Raw genomic sequence first — 18,974 nt, forward strand, 5'->3', positions numbered from 1 at the left:
GTTCTACATGGAAAATCCTTGCAAACAATTTTGGTTATGATAGAATATGATATTAAAACTAAAGGAACATTAAATGTAAAAATGGATGAACGATAATAATAGAATAATATATGCGTAAAATTAAAAACAAAATTAAAGCAAAAAAAAATTAAAATTTACGTATGATAACTGATTTACTGATTGTATAATAGTACTTAGAAAAAGAAGTACCCAATCAGATATTTTTAACTATTAAGTAATTAATTCATTTTGTCTAAAATTTCTAAAAATGTCATGTTATAATTTATTTAATAAAACCAAACGTAACTATACATAATGACGAATTAATTATACTTAAAAATACACAATCAGTCCTTCACTCATAATTTTATTAAACATGTTCTAAAATTTAAGATACTTAATAATGATGTATACATCATGTTTACAACAATATTATTGCAAGGTTAATAAGATCATAATAATTATATTGTAATATATTTATATTACTCCTACCCCAAATGAAAAGATCACCACCAGTTTAGTACAAGATGGAGATGACATGTTTCATGATGGATTGTACCCACAATTACTATGCCATCATGGCTGTCTATTTTTAAACTCAACAGACTAATTAGATAAGTATATTAAAATTTAAAAAACAAAATTTGAAGGCAATTTTGGAATTTACATGATGTACTATATATATATTTGGGCACTTCAGATACAACAGTACACAGACAACACAGTTTCACTTATAATTATTAATTCATAATCAACGTTACATTTATTATTCAACGATAAATATAATCATTTTTTTAAAAACCATAAGTCATTCAAACGGCTAACACCCATTGGGAACGGTGGTGATCTCATATGCATAATCTAACTTGGTTTCCAGGTTATAAGCTTTCAGACTAAAAATAACAATATCTGGTGTCTTCTCTTTTTAGACAGAGTATAATAGTTTTACATTTTAAAACACTCAAACCATTGATTTCATTAAAAAAGTTCTCAAATTATTGGTATAATACAATATTGTGTTCAAATATTTTCAAATTAATAATAGTTTCATGTTCAATCCATTACTAATTTTTGAATATTTAGTAAATTATTAAATTACATAAGATTTGAATACAAATATTCTGTTATTTATTTTAGAAAACAATAAAACTTTTAATTAGCCACAGCTAATATACATGTTTGATAATATTTGATTATATATATAATCTGAAGATCTTTGAACTATTTAAAACTCTTAAAAAGATAAATTAAAAAAAAAAACCAAAAGTAAACTTTATCATAAAAATTAAAAAATAAATTATTGCACTTAACTATACGATATTATAACTGACAATTCTAATATTCTTAATAAAAACAAGGATTCTAATAAGAATATTTATTTTATGACCCGATAAATATTATATCTTTTTAGTATGATTTAACTGTTTTTTTAATTGATAATAAAATATTTAATTTATACCAGTTATAATATAATCTATTTTATGAATTAATATAAAATAATACAAATTGAAGAAAAATAATATTAAAAATTATAGTGAAAGTACATGCTTAATTTAATCTATGCACTTATATGAGTTATAAAATAAAAGTAATCAACACAAGAAAAAAAATCAACTGAATTGTCAATCATTGGGAAAATAATACAAGTATAAAGGTAAAATTCCAAAATGATTTGGATTATAATGTAAAATTTAATTCCTTAAACATAAAAAAAAAAGAATAGTTAATGTACAAGACTAGTTCACTTTTACATACTATTTAGTATCAATCTTCTCAGTTTCCATATTAGCTACTATACCATTTGAAATTTCATCAGCAGTATCAATAGGATCACTTGTCTCACTTTGAATTATATTACTGTCATCTTCTTTTTTGTCTTTCTTCTTATTTTCACCAACTTTAAAATGTAAAAATTGGTCATTAATACATATTATATTTAAATAATTTATTATAAAGAAATAATACCATCTTCTGTTTCATTCCCTTCACCAGTTGAACCTTCACGACGTCGCTTGCGAGTAAAACGTTGTTGTTTTACAGGAAGCATTTCCATTCCAAGTACTTTATTCACTTGTCTGAAGGTTAACAATCGCAATGCATTCTAAAAATTTAATATTTAAAATAAAATTGACTTTTATATATTTATTATGTATTATAAGTACTATTGGTGTTATCAAATTAAAAAAAAGTATTAGTTAGTTATAATAAAAAATTTAACTAAAAAGATCTTAAAAATACAGGAAGATGTATTCAATACTTTATAGTTCTATCTGATTTGTGTCCAATTATGTATGTTTATGTAACTTTTAAATCTCAAATTGTGCTTAGGGCTTCAGAAGTAAAATGACCAAGTTCTGCTGACAACTATTAATCAATTATAAATAATTGAAAATAGTTTAAATTTTAAATCATTTCACTCTCACTTTAAGTTTGATGGGATGTCTTATTTTTTATTTTCAATTGTTTAAAAGTAATATCAAAAATAAATAGTTCAAATTTAAATTTAAGAATAGAAAGATAAATATAAAAAGATTTAAAAATCCTAAATTTTATATGTCAATTCACTTTTATATTAAAACTAACAACCCAAGATTGGATCTACTGAACACACATTTTTTAATTTTACTTAAATCATCATGGAATCAAAGAGAAAACTAATTGTGTGTTAACAATTCTCTGTACTTTAAGAGAATAAGTAAAAGTAGAAAAACATACTTTAAACTATTATGGTGAAAACTAATTATTATTTAAGGAAACACTTTACTATACACATGTGAGCTGAACAACTTGTTTACTATATCACCTTCTTGAGCTCAGAGCTGTCATGTTACATCAAACCAAAATTATCAGAGTGAGCTAGGTTTAATGAGACATTCATCATGGCCACATAAAAGAAAAAAGTTAACACCATAAATAAATTTAACAAAAAAATTAATTGATTAAATATTACTTATAGTTTAGGTCAATAAGATAAAAACAGTGAGCTAAGTTAAACAATAATTATTATATATAAAATATCTAAGGTTTATCATATTTATTTATATTTTAAAACTATTTAGTCAGAAAAATATGATTTAGCATCAACATGACTAAATGTCAATCAGTGTGAGCTAGGTTAAATATAAATCATCAGATAAAATAGTCCAATAATCATTAATATAAATATTTTACAAATATTAATTCAGATAAATATGGTTTAGCATCAGCACGACTAAATGTCAATCAGTGTGAGCTAGGTTAAACATAAATCATCAGATGAAAATATTTTAAAAATCATTGTTTACATTTTAAAACTATCAAATCAGATAAAATATGGTTTAGTTTTAAAATAAACATAAATATTAGATAGATCATTTTACAATTATTGTTGTATGATTATTTTATCAGATAAATATAATTTAGCATCAGGATGACAGTGTCAATCAGAGTGAGCTAGGTTAAATAAATCATCATTTTCATGAAATTAATAATTTCTCATGCTTTAAAATTATACCAACAAATTTAATTTTAAATGTTGATTTCAAGTCAAACAGTTACCTTATAAAATCATAATAATTTATTACATAATAATCACATTATAAGAAGGGTCAGTAATCTCCTTAAACAAAATCCAAAAAAAAATTTAAAAAAATGTAATAAGGAACTTTAAAACATTTTCTTTTTACTAAAATCAGAAATCATTGATACTTTAATTTGTTGTATGATAACCATGTTCAACAATTTGCAGTTTACAGTTATCACTACACACTAAAGAATTTATGTATAATGCAAAATATAACACATGGTTGAATCGTTTAACAACAGTTAAAACAATGAATATAGTTAAACTCTTTATAATTTGTTTTTAAATTTAAATAAGGTATACAAAGAGCATACAAAATTATTCCCAGATTGGTTGCCAATCCCCACCACCTTTCTTATACAGTCATAAAACATTAAATTACCTGAGCAGACAGAGTTATGTCCTCTCGTTGTTGTACAGTAAGTGGTGCCAAAGCATCAACAGGATCTTTTTCACATGGGTCAACTAAATGAATACCAGTAGCCCCTGGCAATAAGGCACCACTTGCAATTGCTTCTAAGAAACGTCTCAACGATTCAGCAGGACTTAAACCAGCAGCAGCATTGAGTGAATTGGGAGGAAAGGCACTAGTTAAAACACGTTCAACAAACAGTTCCAACATCTAAAAACATTTTTTTATTATTATTATTTTAATTGTTATGAAATATCAAATAATAAATGTCAAGAAAATTATAAATTTCTATTACCCATGAAGTAAAAGGATGCCATTTAGGTTCTCGTTTAATGAAGTCTTTTAAAATACGAATGATCAAAGGTCCATTAGCAATTACAGCCAATCTAGCCTAAAATATTGTAATATATCATCTTATTAATATTAAACTTAAATAAATCTAATTTGAAATGAGCCATTTTTAACAAATCAATTGATAACACATACAAAACATACTATATTAATTTAAATAACGGAAACATCTTTATTAAAACTTATTGAATAAACTATATTATAATAGTTTTATTAATTTTAATATACAGTTTTACTTAATTGATTGTATATTGGCTCATCCCAGAAAATTAGTTTAGAAGTGTATTACTATCAAGTAAATTTTTCTCAATATGTAAAATAATCGAAATGGGACTTTCTAACACGCAATATTATCAGCAGCAAATGCATATTTTTTGTACTTTCCAGCCTTACACATTCGGTTATTAATAATATTATTCTAAATTCAAAAAATAACAGTTTATACCGAATTACCTAGGATGTGTGCTTAACTTATAACCTCGACACTATCTACATAAAATACACTTTTAGAGCATAAAGCTTTGGATTAATTTAAAGAATAATCAGTTATACTTAACGTTTAAGAATATGTGCAATAAAAGAAGGATTGTTAAGGAATTAAATTAAGCAATATGTTCTTCTAACTTCTCACAAAATAGATATATTTAATCCCCTTTTGATTTTATATCATGTTTCTTACATATTCACACATACACATACATACATACGCACACATCCATCTCATTTGTACATTCGTGTATTGTAGGGACACCACCCTGCTGACCATCAGTTATAAATTGGGTGCCCCGCAAAGCACACGATTATACATTTGTACTTTTCAAGTATAAACAATCAATAAGTATATGTATATAAATACATACAACATAAATACTATGATCTACAATAAAAAAAAAAACTTTAATTTAATTTAATTTATAATTTTTTAAAAAAAAAAAAAAAAAAATCATATTTGCTTATGGCAAATATGACAAATTTCGCTAAGCTGGAAAGTAATAAATAAATAGGCAAACCTGAAACCATTTGGCATGCCTGATGGCAGCCAATGCTTCCAAACATTTTGTCTTGTCCAAAACGTGTTCGCCAGGCACAATGGCCACTGGTTCCGTCTGTTGGCTTTCTACAATAAAAACCCCAAAAAAAAAAAATGTGCTCAGTATGATATTTCCCAAAGAGTGTTTGACCATTACATATATATATTAAATAATTTAAAATTTTAATAAGTTTTTACTTTTTTTCTTATTGAATTATTTCAAAATTCAATTTATTTGACTAATTCATAACATAACTATACTAAGTATACCTATTTTTAACAATTATTAATTTACACATTGTAAATTCACAATTTTGTATTTTAAAACAACCATTTACAAAGAAGTCACATCAAATAGATAATACAAATTAAATCAATAAGTAAGATTAGATGGTTCAATTAATTTAAAATTTAAATCATATAAATGATTTGAGTAGATTGTTACAAATTGTTAAATTATGATTTACCTTGATTAAATTCATAATAATTAAAAATTAATGCATTAACGCAGCATTAAACATTTTTCGAATTAAAAGTATAATAACAATTAGTTTTTTATCGATAAATCATGCTATAGGAAATATATAGTAGCTGCCTGACAATGGAGTACAAATAATGCCTAACTTCAAAAAGTTGACTGATATAACCATGTCACACTTAGATGGGAAAAAGCTAATTTCAATTAAACTCTATTACTATGTTTACATGCACAGCTAAGATTTAACCCAATTCAAATTAGTTAACTCCCAGAGTTAAATGCATCTAAACGGCTATTAATTCGGTTTACCTAAAACGGTGTAGTTAATTCATATTTGAAATGCACATTAGAAATAACTACGAGTATAGAAAATGTATGTAAACGGATCACAATAGTACATTACAACAACCAAATCAGAATTGCAGCATATGCCATACAGATAATAATTAATTATAAAAATCTGTTTATGGATTGCAGTAAGTAATTACAACAAGATAAAAAAGTATAATATTAGATGTCATCAGTTTTTACAGTTGTAATAACATTCATTATTTTATTAAAATAAATAATTTTATGTGATTACACATAACATTGTATAATCACATTTTATTTACATAAATTATAATTGTCTGCCATGCCGTCAACGGAATAATTAATATTTTCATGGTGAAAAAAATAGATTATTAATTCAATTTAAGGTAAATAGGTTTAAACTGTGCATATAAACGCTGCAATGTTAACTAGTTTGGTGGAAATGTATCATACTAATACAATTGAAAACATGTATTCATACTTATATCCTAAAACGAATTGATTCAACACGGATCAAGTTAATATAATTAAAGACAAGAGGCATAAGTGATCCATAGCAGTTCACAACAAGTTGGTTGTTTTTGAGAATATTAGATAATTTGAATGACTTATTTTAACATTGTTTATAAGTGAATTTGTAATAACCCATGTTAATTACTAAAGTATATTTTACACCCGTCCATCTACTCACAGATACATAACATAGATAATGGTAATACTAATACTTGTAGCATAATAAAACTTGATTGTTTACCTTAAAAATAATGATTAAAACACATCACATACACAGAGACAACAAAAGACAAATGTATATAAAATAAGATAAACAATTATACCTTTAATAATAAATTCAACCAGTACTACAATTCGACCAAAAAATATCACAATATTAAGAGTACATTCTTATTAGTTCCGAGGAAAAAATTTAATATTTTAAATGTCATAACAATAAAATGTTTTGAACAAATCTTTCAAAACAGTCGCCTTTTGTTTTACATTTAAAAATTGCTGAATTGGCACAATGATAACTCGTAATTATTATAATTATACTTTAGAATTATATGCTTTTATTTTCTTGTAAATTTGTATACTTAAGACAATGATATAATTTGAAATTTAAAAGATAGTTACACTTGTTAATGCATAATTAGTGAAAATTACATGAAATTGAGATCTTGGCAAAATAAAAGAACTAACTTTAATAAAATTCATTATTATAATTATAAATACGATTATAAATTGAATTACACCAAGCTTAAATATCAAAAATATACATTTCTTCAAAAAAAAAAAAAAAAGCAAATATTAACTGAAGTAGCAATTGAAATCATTTAACTATCAACTTTTACACATAAAACATTAAGTTACAAAGATATTATTAAGCACCTAATTCTCATTGAAAAAAAAATCAAGACTACGAGACCCACACCATATTAATTCTTAAGATATAACTTATCATAATCTAACTTGGTTATAGTATATTGAGCTCTTTAAATTTAACCGATAATAATAATAACACAATAATTATCATAACCACATGGTCAAAAACCCTTTTCAAAAAAATAATAGTACATACTCATGATAAATTTACCATTAACATTACATCAGATGCCAATGTAATTACGGTTTACTAATTTAAATGTCCCTATATACCTGGACCTGATACCCTATTATACTTTAAGCTATTAAATTTATGAGGATATTAAGTCCTATAAATAAATGAGTATAATTCACTTACCTCCTTCAGCTGCACTCAAAATAGCCTCTCTTATAGAAGGTGATGTTAGGGTGACATTTACAACATATTTTTCTTCATCTGAAATGGTTTCAACTGTTAATTTTGCAGCTGCTTCATTTTTATTCACAATATATGTATCATCTTTAGCAACTATCTGAAAATAGAAAACAAATTAATACATACAAATGTTTTAATACAGCTAACCAATTATTTAAAATTCAAATACCTTCAACTTTTCTGGTAAAATAGCAACAACAGAGTTTAACAATGCTACAGTTGGCGGTACTGAACATATGATTACCAAGTCTACATCATTTTCATTAACTAATAACAATCCTTTAGACAGTGCTCCAACGCGCATAGAACCAGTCATCTTCTTTGTTACTTTAGTGTCATCTTTTTCAGAAGTAAAAGTAAACCTATTCATTGAATTGTCATTTAATATATTTAAGATACTAATTTATATGATTCAATAACTCACATTGAGCCATCACGGCCATCTTCTTTAGCGGTTGTTGACTTTTTTGTTTGTTCTTTTTTTACTTCAGTACTTTCTGCAGCTTCTGGTTCTGGTTCTGGAACTGAGACAACTACTTCTGGAACTATTTAACCAATAAAAATATTAATAAATCAACAATATAAAAATCTTAAGTACTAACCAGTTTTCACTAAATCTTCAGCAGCAAGTTTCAGTGCTTTTTCTGTGTCTGAAATAGCTTTTTGTAAAGTTTTTAAAGAATTTTGTTTGGGAAATAGACTTGAGTGCTTAGCCATAATATGCTTATCATCAACAGTATCATAACGACGCATTGAATTATGTATTTGAGGTCTCATTCCAATACCAAATTTCATCTATTAACATTTTATTTAATAAAACCTTTATTTTACAATTATATACTTTTTATTAGTTAATACTAGTTACACACCATATGAGGAGGTGGTCGAGCACCAATCATGGCTGGAGGACCAAATAGTGGTGGTGGTCCCATACTCATATTTCTTGGTCCTACAGACCTATACCAATCATAGTAATCAACTTCTTCTTGATAGCGTCTTCGATCTTCCCATGAAAATCTATCTTCCATATCCATAAAACGATCAGCCCAAAAGTTAGATCTAGAAGTTCATTGAATTCAAATATTTATTTTTAAAGACATAGATATACTAAAATTTTAACAAAATATTTTAATATCAGTAAAATAATGACTTCAAATAAAAAAAATCGTGTCCTAAGAGAACAAAAAACATGTTCTCTTTGGATCTGAAATTTCAATTCAGACTCGTCATCTAAATAATCATCATACATAACATAGAATACACATACTATTTATACAAAATTTACATTCAACTATTATAACATGAGAATATAATTCCATGTATTTTCAACTCATCAGCATCATTAATGACTTCAATTAAATTAAATTTTATCCATAAGAAACAAAAAACATGCTTCTTACAGTATAAAACTTAAATTCAGACTCGTCATCTAATTATATCATCATATACATTGCTTTTTTTAAATAATTCATAGAAGTCTACAATACCTGTCTTCTCTTACTCTAGGACCATCATGTTGTTTGTCTTTTTGCATTCTACGAGCTTCAAACCAACTTGGTTTTAATTCAACTATTAAACTAGGATCCACTTTTTTCTTGTAAGAAAGTCTATGTCTTCGACCTTTCATATGCATTTCTTTAGCATTGGGATCATTAAACTTGCATTCACATAATTTACAATTGAAACTCACCATTTTACCTAAACAATATTATTAAGGCTTAGCACATAATAAATATAATCTACAAACCAACTATTATTCTAATTAATAATATCAATAAATTATCTGTATTTAATTATGATCAACACAGTTTAAAAGTACTAAGTTCAATATATTTAATAAACAGTTAAAACATACCTGTTTCATCTTTTATTTCTTCAATATATTCCATTCCAACTAGTAAAACATCAGTTTCTCCAGTTATGATAGGAGTTACTACAGGAGGTAGACTTTTAGTTTCAGTTCTAACAGTAACAACGGGAGAAACATTAGTGTCTATTTTAGGAACAACTGTTCCCAATTTTCCAGCTAAAAATTATTTTTATTTAATTTTATAAAATATTTAAAAAATATATATGTATTTGTAGATAGTTACTATTATAATTATGTTAAACTAATAGAAACAACAAATGTATGTACCCGCAATAAAATTCACTTTGGGAGTGGCAGTTTTTGAAACAGCTACAGTTTCAGTATTAGGTGGTGGGATTGGTTTACCAAGCTTTGTGTGCAAGTTATAAACCTGGAATAAATTATAGATTAAAAACACATCTTAAAACATTTATTTATACATTTTAAAATTAAACATAGTGAACAAATATTTCTATCAGATAATATTATCAACACGGTTCTCTTCAGAGAGCTGGGTATAGAATAATTGTATCATCATAAAATATAATACTATAGATCATAAAAATAATTTTCAACTTTCAGACCATTATCTCAACAAGTTAATTTCAGAGAGCTGGGTATAGCAAATAATGTCATCATAAAGATATTATAAAAATACAAAAAATGTATAAATTAATTTTTCATATCATTGAAATAAATAATATAATTATATATAAGTAAATATTTCATCTAATTAACACTCCCAACAAATTTTTAAAAAAATATCAAAAAATATTGATCATCGTATCAATAAATATATTATAAAATAACTATCAGAAATAAAACTCAACACTTAAATCTTTTCAGAGAGCTGGGTATAGAATAAATATTATCATCATACAATTTTATTAAATTTTCTTATATTAGAAAAATATAGAATAAAAATTAAATACAATACTATTAAAACTTAATATAACCTTCAGATTAATCTCTCTACATTTTTTTTTTCAGAGAGCTGGGTATAGAAAAATGATATCATCATTAAGATTATAATTTAATTAACTAAATTAATTTTTATCCTTAATCTTATACCAGAAATAATATTTGTTTTAATTCTCTGGAAATATAAATAAATAATAATCTAAATTAAATATCAAGTGTCTAACAAAATCAGAAATTAAACTCAACACATAAGTAACTTCAGAGAGCTGGGTATAGTATTTTTTTCATCATTCTATGGATCAACTTAATTATTTACTATTTATAAATGAATAAAATATTGTTAATATTAAATAAACTTAGATACATTTAAACAACATTAAAACTCGGAGAGCTTAGTCAGTATTAAATCAACATAGTAGACTCTGAAATGAATTTAATTTCATGTAGAAACTTACCTTCTGGTGTTTAGAACCCCTTAAATGCGCTGCATATGAATCAGCACCTGTACAAGAAATATCGCAAAGATCACAATGGAAAACTTTTGTGGCCGGATTATTTGAAGGCTTGTTGACATTTATAGTAGATAACTTTGAATTTGCTTCACGTTTTTTATGTTTTTGACCATCAAGATGTTCTTTATATGTCTGAAGACAATAAATTACATAAATTACATAAATTAAATCATTAAATAATTAAATAAATTATTAGTATTTTATAATAAATTTAAGTTATTAATTACTTGAGTTCCAGCACAGCTAATACGACAAACTTCGCAATAGTGAATTTCCTGAGATCGACTTGCAAAACCTATCCTATTATTACCTTTAGCACCTCCAGCAAAACCAGTTGTACTTTTTTTAAACCAATTCTGTCTTTTTTGTGCATTATTAGGTCGTATTTGATTTTGATTTTGAGTAGGAAAATTTGTATTAGAGTAGACAGCTTCATATCCTGGTACAGTTGATGCTGTAAAAATACAAAAATAATTAAATGAAGTTCACTAGTTTACAATTAGATACAGGATTGATAGTTATTTTATTTTAACTAAAGTGGAGCATGGGGATAATAATATAAAGTTGTATTGAGACATTTTTTTTTTTACATAATTGAATACTTAAGAATTTTGAATTTATTGAAATTATGGTATAAGACACCAAATCAACAAAATATGTAAAATAATCAACAGAAATATATAAATATACTTTTAAATAGCCTAATTCTTAGATTTTTAATGAATAAACTTTAATACTGAACACATAGTTTTTTAATTAACATCGATATTATTAAATTTAATTTAAAATCCTCCCCTGGATTAAGAAATTAATTACATAAGTTAGTAAGGATTACAGACAGAAATTAAATAAATAATTTTTTTAGTCAAACATAAACATATTTAACATAATAGAAAATATCAAAATATTGAAACCAAACCTTTATTTGTAGTCTGGTTAGGGGTAACTGCAGCAGACTGAATTGGATAAGTGACTTTTTGTTGCATGGCTGAGCTAGTAGCATATGCAGCTGCATTAGCTTGACATTGTTTCTTTGGAACAACTCCTGTTGTATATGTAGTAACTGCCTAAAATGTACAAAAACACAAAATAGTCTTTAAAATTATAGACAAAATAAGAAATAACATTTATTCATTAATTAGCCAACTAAGAAGTTTAATTAATAAGATTAGACCATTTTATAAATCAAAGGAATATTCATACTCTATTTTTTCATCATAAAACCCTAAAATGTATTAATGAGTACCATATTAAAGTTCTAGTTCTAACAGTTGCACTGTAAGATCATTAAAATCAAAAATATTTTTCAGAAAAGATTAAGCCATTATATTAATCATAATAGTCATATTTATTTTTTTTCATCATAAAAATAACAAAACTTACAATACTGGTTACATAATAAATTGAACTATAATTAGTCATGCCATTTTAGAAACAGTTTTACAAATATTTGAAGACTGGAGTTACTTCTAATAACATTTCAGAAAAGATTAAGCCAATTTTATAAATCATTGATGATCATACTTTCATTTTTTTCATCATTAATATTTAATTAGTCCCATAAATTAAGAAAATATTCCATATTAACAAATCTAAACATACATTAATAGTTAAAAAAATTGCATTCTTAACAAGTGAATTATTTAAACTCAAATGAAGTTCTTTCATTCAGAAAAGATTAAGCCAATATTATTTATCATAATATTCAAATATTTGTATTTCATCATAAATAAATAAATATATTTAGTATAAAATTTAAGAAAGTAGTACTAAAATGTATAATAAAATATGAAATTTAATTTTATAATTTTATTATTGTCTCAAAATATATTTTATTACTAAATTGGAAAACAATAAATTATTGCATTCAATATTAATCATCAGCACATAAGCATTATAAATTATCTTAAACAAAATATCCAATAAATCAGTAATTATTAAAAGTGGTCTGTAACCATGGTTACCATTGAATAGACAACTAAGCAACAAACACTTAGTTTGTAGCACTTAACAATGCCACACATAAAATAATTTTTTTTTTATAATCTTTACACTTACACTTAGAATTCAAAAATTATCAACATCTATAAGCGATAATAAAAACTATCCCTGACCCAATAAGTTTATTAGGGTAAAAATGGTCTATTTGGTAAAGCTAATACAACCTTGTACATATCATATTCAACTGTAAGACCATATAGTTTGTAGCTAAAAAACTACTAATAAGCTAAAACAGCATGTAACCAAGAAATATATATTTTATAGGTTAATATTGATCATAGATAATTTAATTAAACAAAAAAACAGTAGTGTTCAATATTTTTGCAGAATTTAGCAATATTGTACAAATTATACAACTAACGATATTTTTAAAAACATACTAATATGACTTATATATACTTTATGATAATAATAAAAAACAAATATTAATACAATTACACGAACTAAATAATTTAAAACTATTATCACTTACTTGGTATGGTGCATATTGTGGCTGAGTGGGATATGCTTGTTGTGCATAAGCATTTTGTCTTGTATCATATGCTGCACTATTATAAGCTGCTTTTGCTAAAAATATAAATGTATAGGTTAATTTATTTCATTAAAATTTTTAAGTATAATATAATAAATAGCTCACTTTAAAATTAATACAATATTATACAGTAATATTTGAGAGCATAATAATCAATTGGTGGGATGGATAAATGGAATGTGGCAAGCGTTGCAACATAAAATATTTTAGTTTAGAAGTTATTAAATATTATCAAGTTTTAAGCCATTTATAAATATTAACTCATTAAATTATTATGTTATCATAGGTATACCTGTTTAACATAATTTATATTCAGTTCAGAATAAATTTTAGCTTTTTTTTTCATTAATATTTTTGAGACCCTTTAACATACATTTTTATATTGAAGGATTATTGACATTGAAAAACTGATGAGTTATTAATAATATACTACAACAAAGAAAATTATGTAGTCCCAAAATGTAAACAAATTTATACAACTAGTCTAAATAAAATATTTATGTTCCTAGTTTGTCAATTATCAGATTAATTCATAAAAATTAAATTGGTTAACAAAAATACAATAAATAAAACTAATAAAACTAACAAAAATAAATAAAATATCATTTCATTATAAATTACCACTAAATTAGTTAACAACCTAAATACCTTTAACCTAATAATTTAAAACATTCAATATCAATCAATTAAATATTATTTTTTGAAAAAAATATAAATAAGAACTAAATTTTAATTGGTATAAATATCTGATGTCTCAATTTATAAGAGATGTAATAAAAAAATCAATGTTTGAAATTGAAAAATTAATTTTTAGAACCAATTCTTGGAAGAGTTGACTTAATTACATAAGAATCAGCTATTTTTTTTCTCTGTATATCATTACTGGTTACTACCAACTGCCTAGTTCCAACCATGGTTAAGTAAAAACATTTTAAATTTGATAATTTATACAATTTTAAAAAAATAAAAAATTAAGATGTATCTACCTCTCTCTCTGTGGACAAAGTACACCTTTCATTGAAATAGTGAGTTCTATTTGATTGATGTAGCCAGTCTATAGGACTCAGGGCCAGATGGGATACCAGGAGTTTTGCGGTAGACTGCTTGTTTAAATTGAGCTATTTGTACTTGCAGGGGATTTTTTTTTTTTTTTAAGGTTTGTCGGTAAAGGCTCAATACAATATTTTAGTAGCCAATTGTGCTTTTTTACAACCTAGCAGATTCAATAGAAAAAATCCTGAAGAAGCATTTACAAAATTAGTTAAGCATTTAGTAAATTATGATGAAAGTATAAAAAGAACTAATTTAATATTTAAACTACAAGACTTTTCTTCTAAATGGGAACACTTGACAAAGAGGTACGAATTTGATAATTTTATGGACGGGAAAAAGCAGTTATAACTAAAAGAAAGCACTAAAAATTTTAATTTGAAATTTAAAAAAAATCAACAATATTAATTAAAGCGTGCAGAAATTATATTACTGAAATATAATCTGTACAGTGAAGCTTACAAGTCAGAATACTATTTTTTGCTACAGATTCATTATATCACTGTCATCAACACAAGTAGCTTGTGAAAGGTTTTTGAAATTGAAATATATTGTCAATAAAATAGGAAATTCATTGATTCAAGATCATTAGAATCATTTATGCTTATGTCAGCTGTGTGATATTTTGATAGCATTGGAAAATGAAATCATAATCGACAACATTACACAAAAGAACTCAAACCTTAAAAAAAAAAATGCTTAAAATGTATTAATGTGTATTCTGGAGTCTAAACAAATGTATTTTAAATAAAAATGATAACATTTTTTTTTTACTAACCAATTTTTAATTTAATTTTAAAAATAATTTTAAGTGTTCAAAATGTACTATCATTTCATATGAAAATTTAAATTTTTTAAAAGATTGTTTTTATAGGTTTTTCAAAGTAAGCCTATTTATTTTATATTATTTTACTGGTAGAAATTTTTGACCCAGTCCAGCAGCCCTGATAAGACTGCAACACTTTCCAGCATATACTCGATCGGAAATTAAGAGGGATTAGATAGGGAATACTCGCACTACATTAATTAATAAGGAAAACCTTTAAATACTAATCAGTATGAACTATAGTATAAAAAGAGAGAGCTAGAACATGTCAAAAGCACTATCTAGCAATTAAAATAAAATCTTTATTTTGAGAATCGATTTTTTTTTTATTCCGATTTAAATTGATTCAAGAATTTCACATCTCTAATTTATAATTACTTATGTAACCCTTTTTAATTTAATTAATACTTTAAGTTAATACCATAGGCAGATTGTGTCGCTGCAGCCGTTTGATAGGATGCTACATCATATGCAGTTGCAGCAGCTCGTGGAGTTGTATAAGTAGCTGGTGGTACAGCATATCCAGCTTGTGGTGGAGGCTGATAACCAGTTGCAGTACTGAAACATTATTTATAAGGCTAGTTAAATTATTAAATATTTATATAAAATAATAAACAAGTACTAATCAATATAATCTATAGTCAACCAAAGTTAATCCTCCATTATTTAATCCCAGACTTTCCGAAAATTAAGAAAGTTTAAAATGTTTGATTAAACCCAATGGCTTTTTAATCTTATTAAGACTAAAAAAGTAAAGCAATATGTCGAAAACGTTAGAGATCTCTGTAAATCCTCGATAGAAAGTATAAACATGATGGCAGTGACCTTAATTGTAAGAATTCACTAATGAATATCAACCAATGAAAATACCATAAAATAATCTAAAATTTACAAATTAATATTTTGATTATAATAAAAATGAGTAACAATTACACATACAGGAATGAATATATAGGAACAGCTATGATGATGAACAGTAATTAATACAATTATAACAAACAAGAAAAGTAAGCAACGCCAGATTAAAAAAAAGGAAGAGTTTTGAAAGAGAACACAGATTATCATCGCACACGTGTAAGACGCAAGTATTAAATCGTACTATATAGTCAAATATTTATTATTGAACTCAACGTAAAATGAATTAAACCCTCAAAATCATTGGGGTTAAAAATATTATTAGCTCTACATCAGATAAATTTCACACCCACGAGCGTGAATTAAATAGTATCTAATATCTATTACAGAAACATAGCAAAAGTATCAAAATTTCATCACGACCTCGTGCGCGGTAACAATATTTGTCATTATTATTATAACCTAGTGCGCACTACATAATGTCAATTACGAAAACCGCAGTTTAAAAGTTGCAGATGGCGAACTACTAAGGCCGCCGAAACTGTTGTATAGAAACTTACGCATATTGGGTGCCGCCGTGAGTGAACCCAAAATAATTGTTGGCGGCCATTGGGGTGAATCGATTTAACGCTAAACCGCCAGACAAAAACCTGAACAGGCGGCGGCAGTAGACAACAATTAGCAGCGGTTCAGCAGCAGCAGGAGCAGTGCATCACCGGCGACCAAGTCTGTGTACTTAACACGCTGTTTGAACGGCGATGGAGGATAGTTGACTAATGAATAATGAATCAAACGACTGTTATGAACCGGGGTCGGCAAAATATAGTGAAAGGATCATTCGTCGGAAACCGACATAAAATGGCGTCACGTCTATTCATCCGGCACCACCGGCCCAAAGTTGCGCTCGTTGTGTAGCCCGAACATCAGTGCTACCAACACCGTTTGTGGTACTACTAATCGTACATAATTTTTTCCTCCATGCAAATCAAGGTCATAAATTCTATAATTCTACGATTATGAACAAGGTTATGGAATATTCGATTTATGGTATAGTACGGAAACGCCGGTTTAATCAATTGCTGTTGATTGTTGATAGTGTTGATACCACATCTGTAATACAACAAAAAATAAATTAATCCTAAAAAATGTTCATGCCAATTTAATTAACAATTTGTGCTGATTCATACTAGTTACGTGCTAAACATGACCATAGAAAAAGTTTAAAAATCGCATTATTTCACTTTTTGGGGTGCTAGAGAGTAGTGGAGACACGCACAAAAACAAAAAACCTATTTATAATAAAGGTGATTAAGTGAATGACGTGTGAGTTTCAACAAAAAATATAAATGAATAAATTTACAATACCTAATGGCAAGTATTTTGTATCGTTGTGGAATCAAAGACACGTACGGATAAGATAACGGATTTTGTCAACCAACAACTATGATAGTTTTACCATTTAAATACCACTCGTACAATATATATTCTTATTAGTTATTAGTAATTAAATGCTAAGCATTGGGTGGAAAAAAATTTGCAATATTTTTTTTTTATATTTGAGGGGTTAGAAACATGTTCTACAATCTCCCATCACATCCAATTTTTAATTCCACGCTTAAATAATAATTGTACAAATTACAAAACTTGATATGCAAATATACAAATGTATATGTTAATTACAGGTTTAATACTTACCAAAAAAAATTTTAATTAAAAATAAAATACCTAAAATCATGTTATTTTTATAAATATTTTGTTTGTTTTACCCAATCATAAAAAAATTACAAACAATTTTTTATTTTGACTTCTTTAAAATACAATTTAAATTCAGTTTTCTGTAAAAATCATTCTCAAAATTAAAAATCTAAGCATTTTATTGATTACTTATCGTATACATAAACACAAAAAAAACACGTACCTATCATTGTAAAATAAATAAATTCATGGCTCCGTTCTGAATTTAAAAAACCATTCTTTTTTTATGATATTAAATAATAACACATAATGTATTAATGTGTATGGCATTACAACAGATAAAATGAAGTTTTATTTGATCTGTGGTACTCTCTAATAGTTGACTGTGCGGCTTATCTGGCGCAATATGCAGGCAATTTGACTACATTTATGTATAGATTTACAAAATTATAATAATCCAATAATGATAATCGTCGTGTAATAATCATCTTAAGTCTATAAATATACGTATATACTACATTACTGCATAGTAGATACACAATAATTAAGGATTCTTCTTTATTCATTTAGAGTTACCTTAAAATTATAAGAAATAATAATAGGCACCCATATAATTATTTTATTCATTATAATATTATGACTTGTCGACAAAGTTTCTCTGGGTTATTAAGTTAAAAAATTGTGGAACACTCGAAAAACGTAGAGTATTTTATTTAAAAATGATATCACATTAAGTTGACTGTCGATAGATCCGAGATCATATTTAATAGATCATAATGAAACGCTAGCTAAT

General features: G+C 25.8%; 1 protein-coding gene across 1 annotated transcript; it reads right to left on the reverse strand.

Annotated features, from left to right (window-relative positions):
* Positions 1-1,649: 1,649 nt before the first annotated feature.
* Positions 1,650-17,375, reverse strand: LOC112590844 (zinc finger RNA-binding protein). Its single transcript, XM_025334419.1, has 19 exons — positions 17,047-17,375; positions 16,053-16,189; positions 13,696-13,790; positions 12,142-12,289; positions 11,450-11,676; positions 11,166-11,354; positions 10,078-10,180; positions 9,796-9,966; positions 9,428-9,638; positions 8,810-8,999; positions 8,543-8,735; positions 8,365-8,485; positions 8,110-8,302; positions 7,884-8,037; positions 5,336-5,442; positions 4,270-4,365; positions 3,945-4,184; positions 1,966-2,101; positions 1,650-1,897 (listed from the first exon to the last, which is right to left on the reverse strand). The coding sequence occupies exons 1-19, from the start codon at positions 17,094-17,096 to the stop codon at positions 1,755-1,757; spliced, it is 2,904 nt and encodes a 967-aa protein (XP_025190204.1). The 5' UTR covers positions 17,097-17,375; the 3' UTR covers positions 1,650-1,754.
* Positions 17,376-18,974: the final 1,599 nt, after the last annotated feature.

Source organism: Melanaphis sacchari, unplaced genomic scaffold (assembly GCF_002803265.2).
Source record: "Melanaphis sacchari strain LSU unplaced genomic scaffold, SCAv2.0 Contig120_pilon_pilon, whole genome shotgun sequence".
NCBI lineage: Eukaryota > Metazoa > Arthropoda > Insecta > Hemiptera > Aphididae > Melanaphis > Melanaphis sacchari.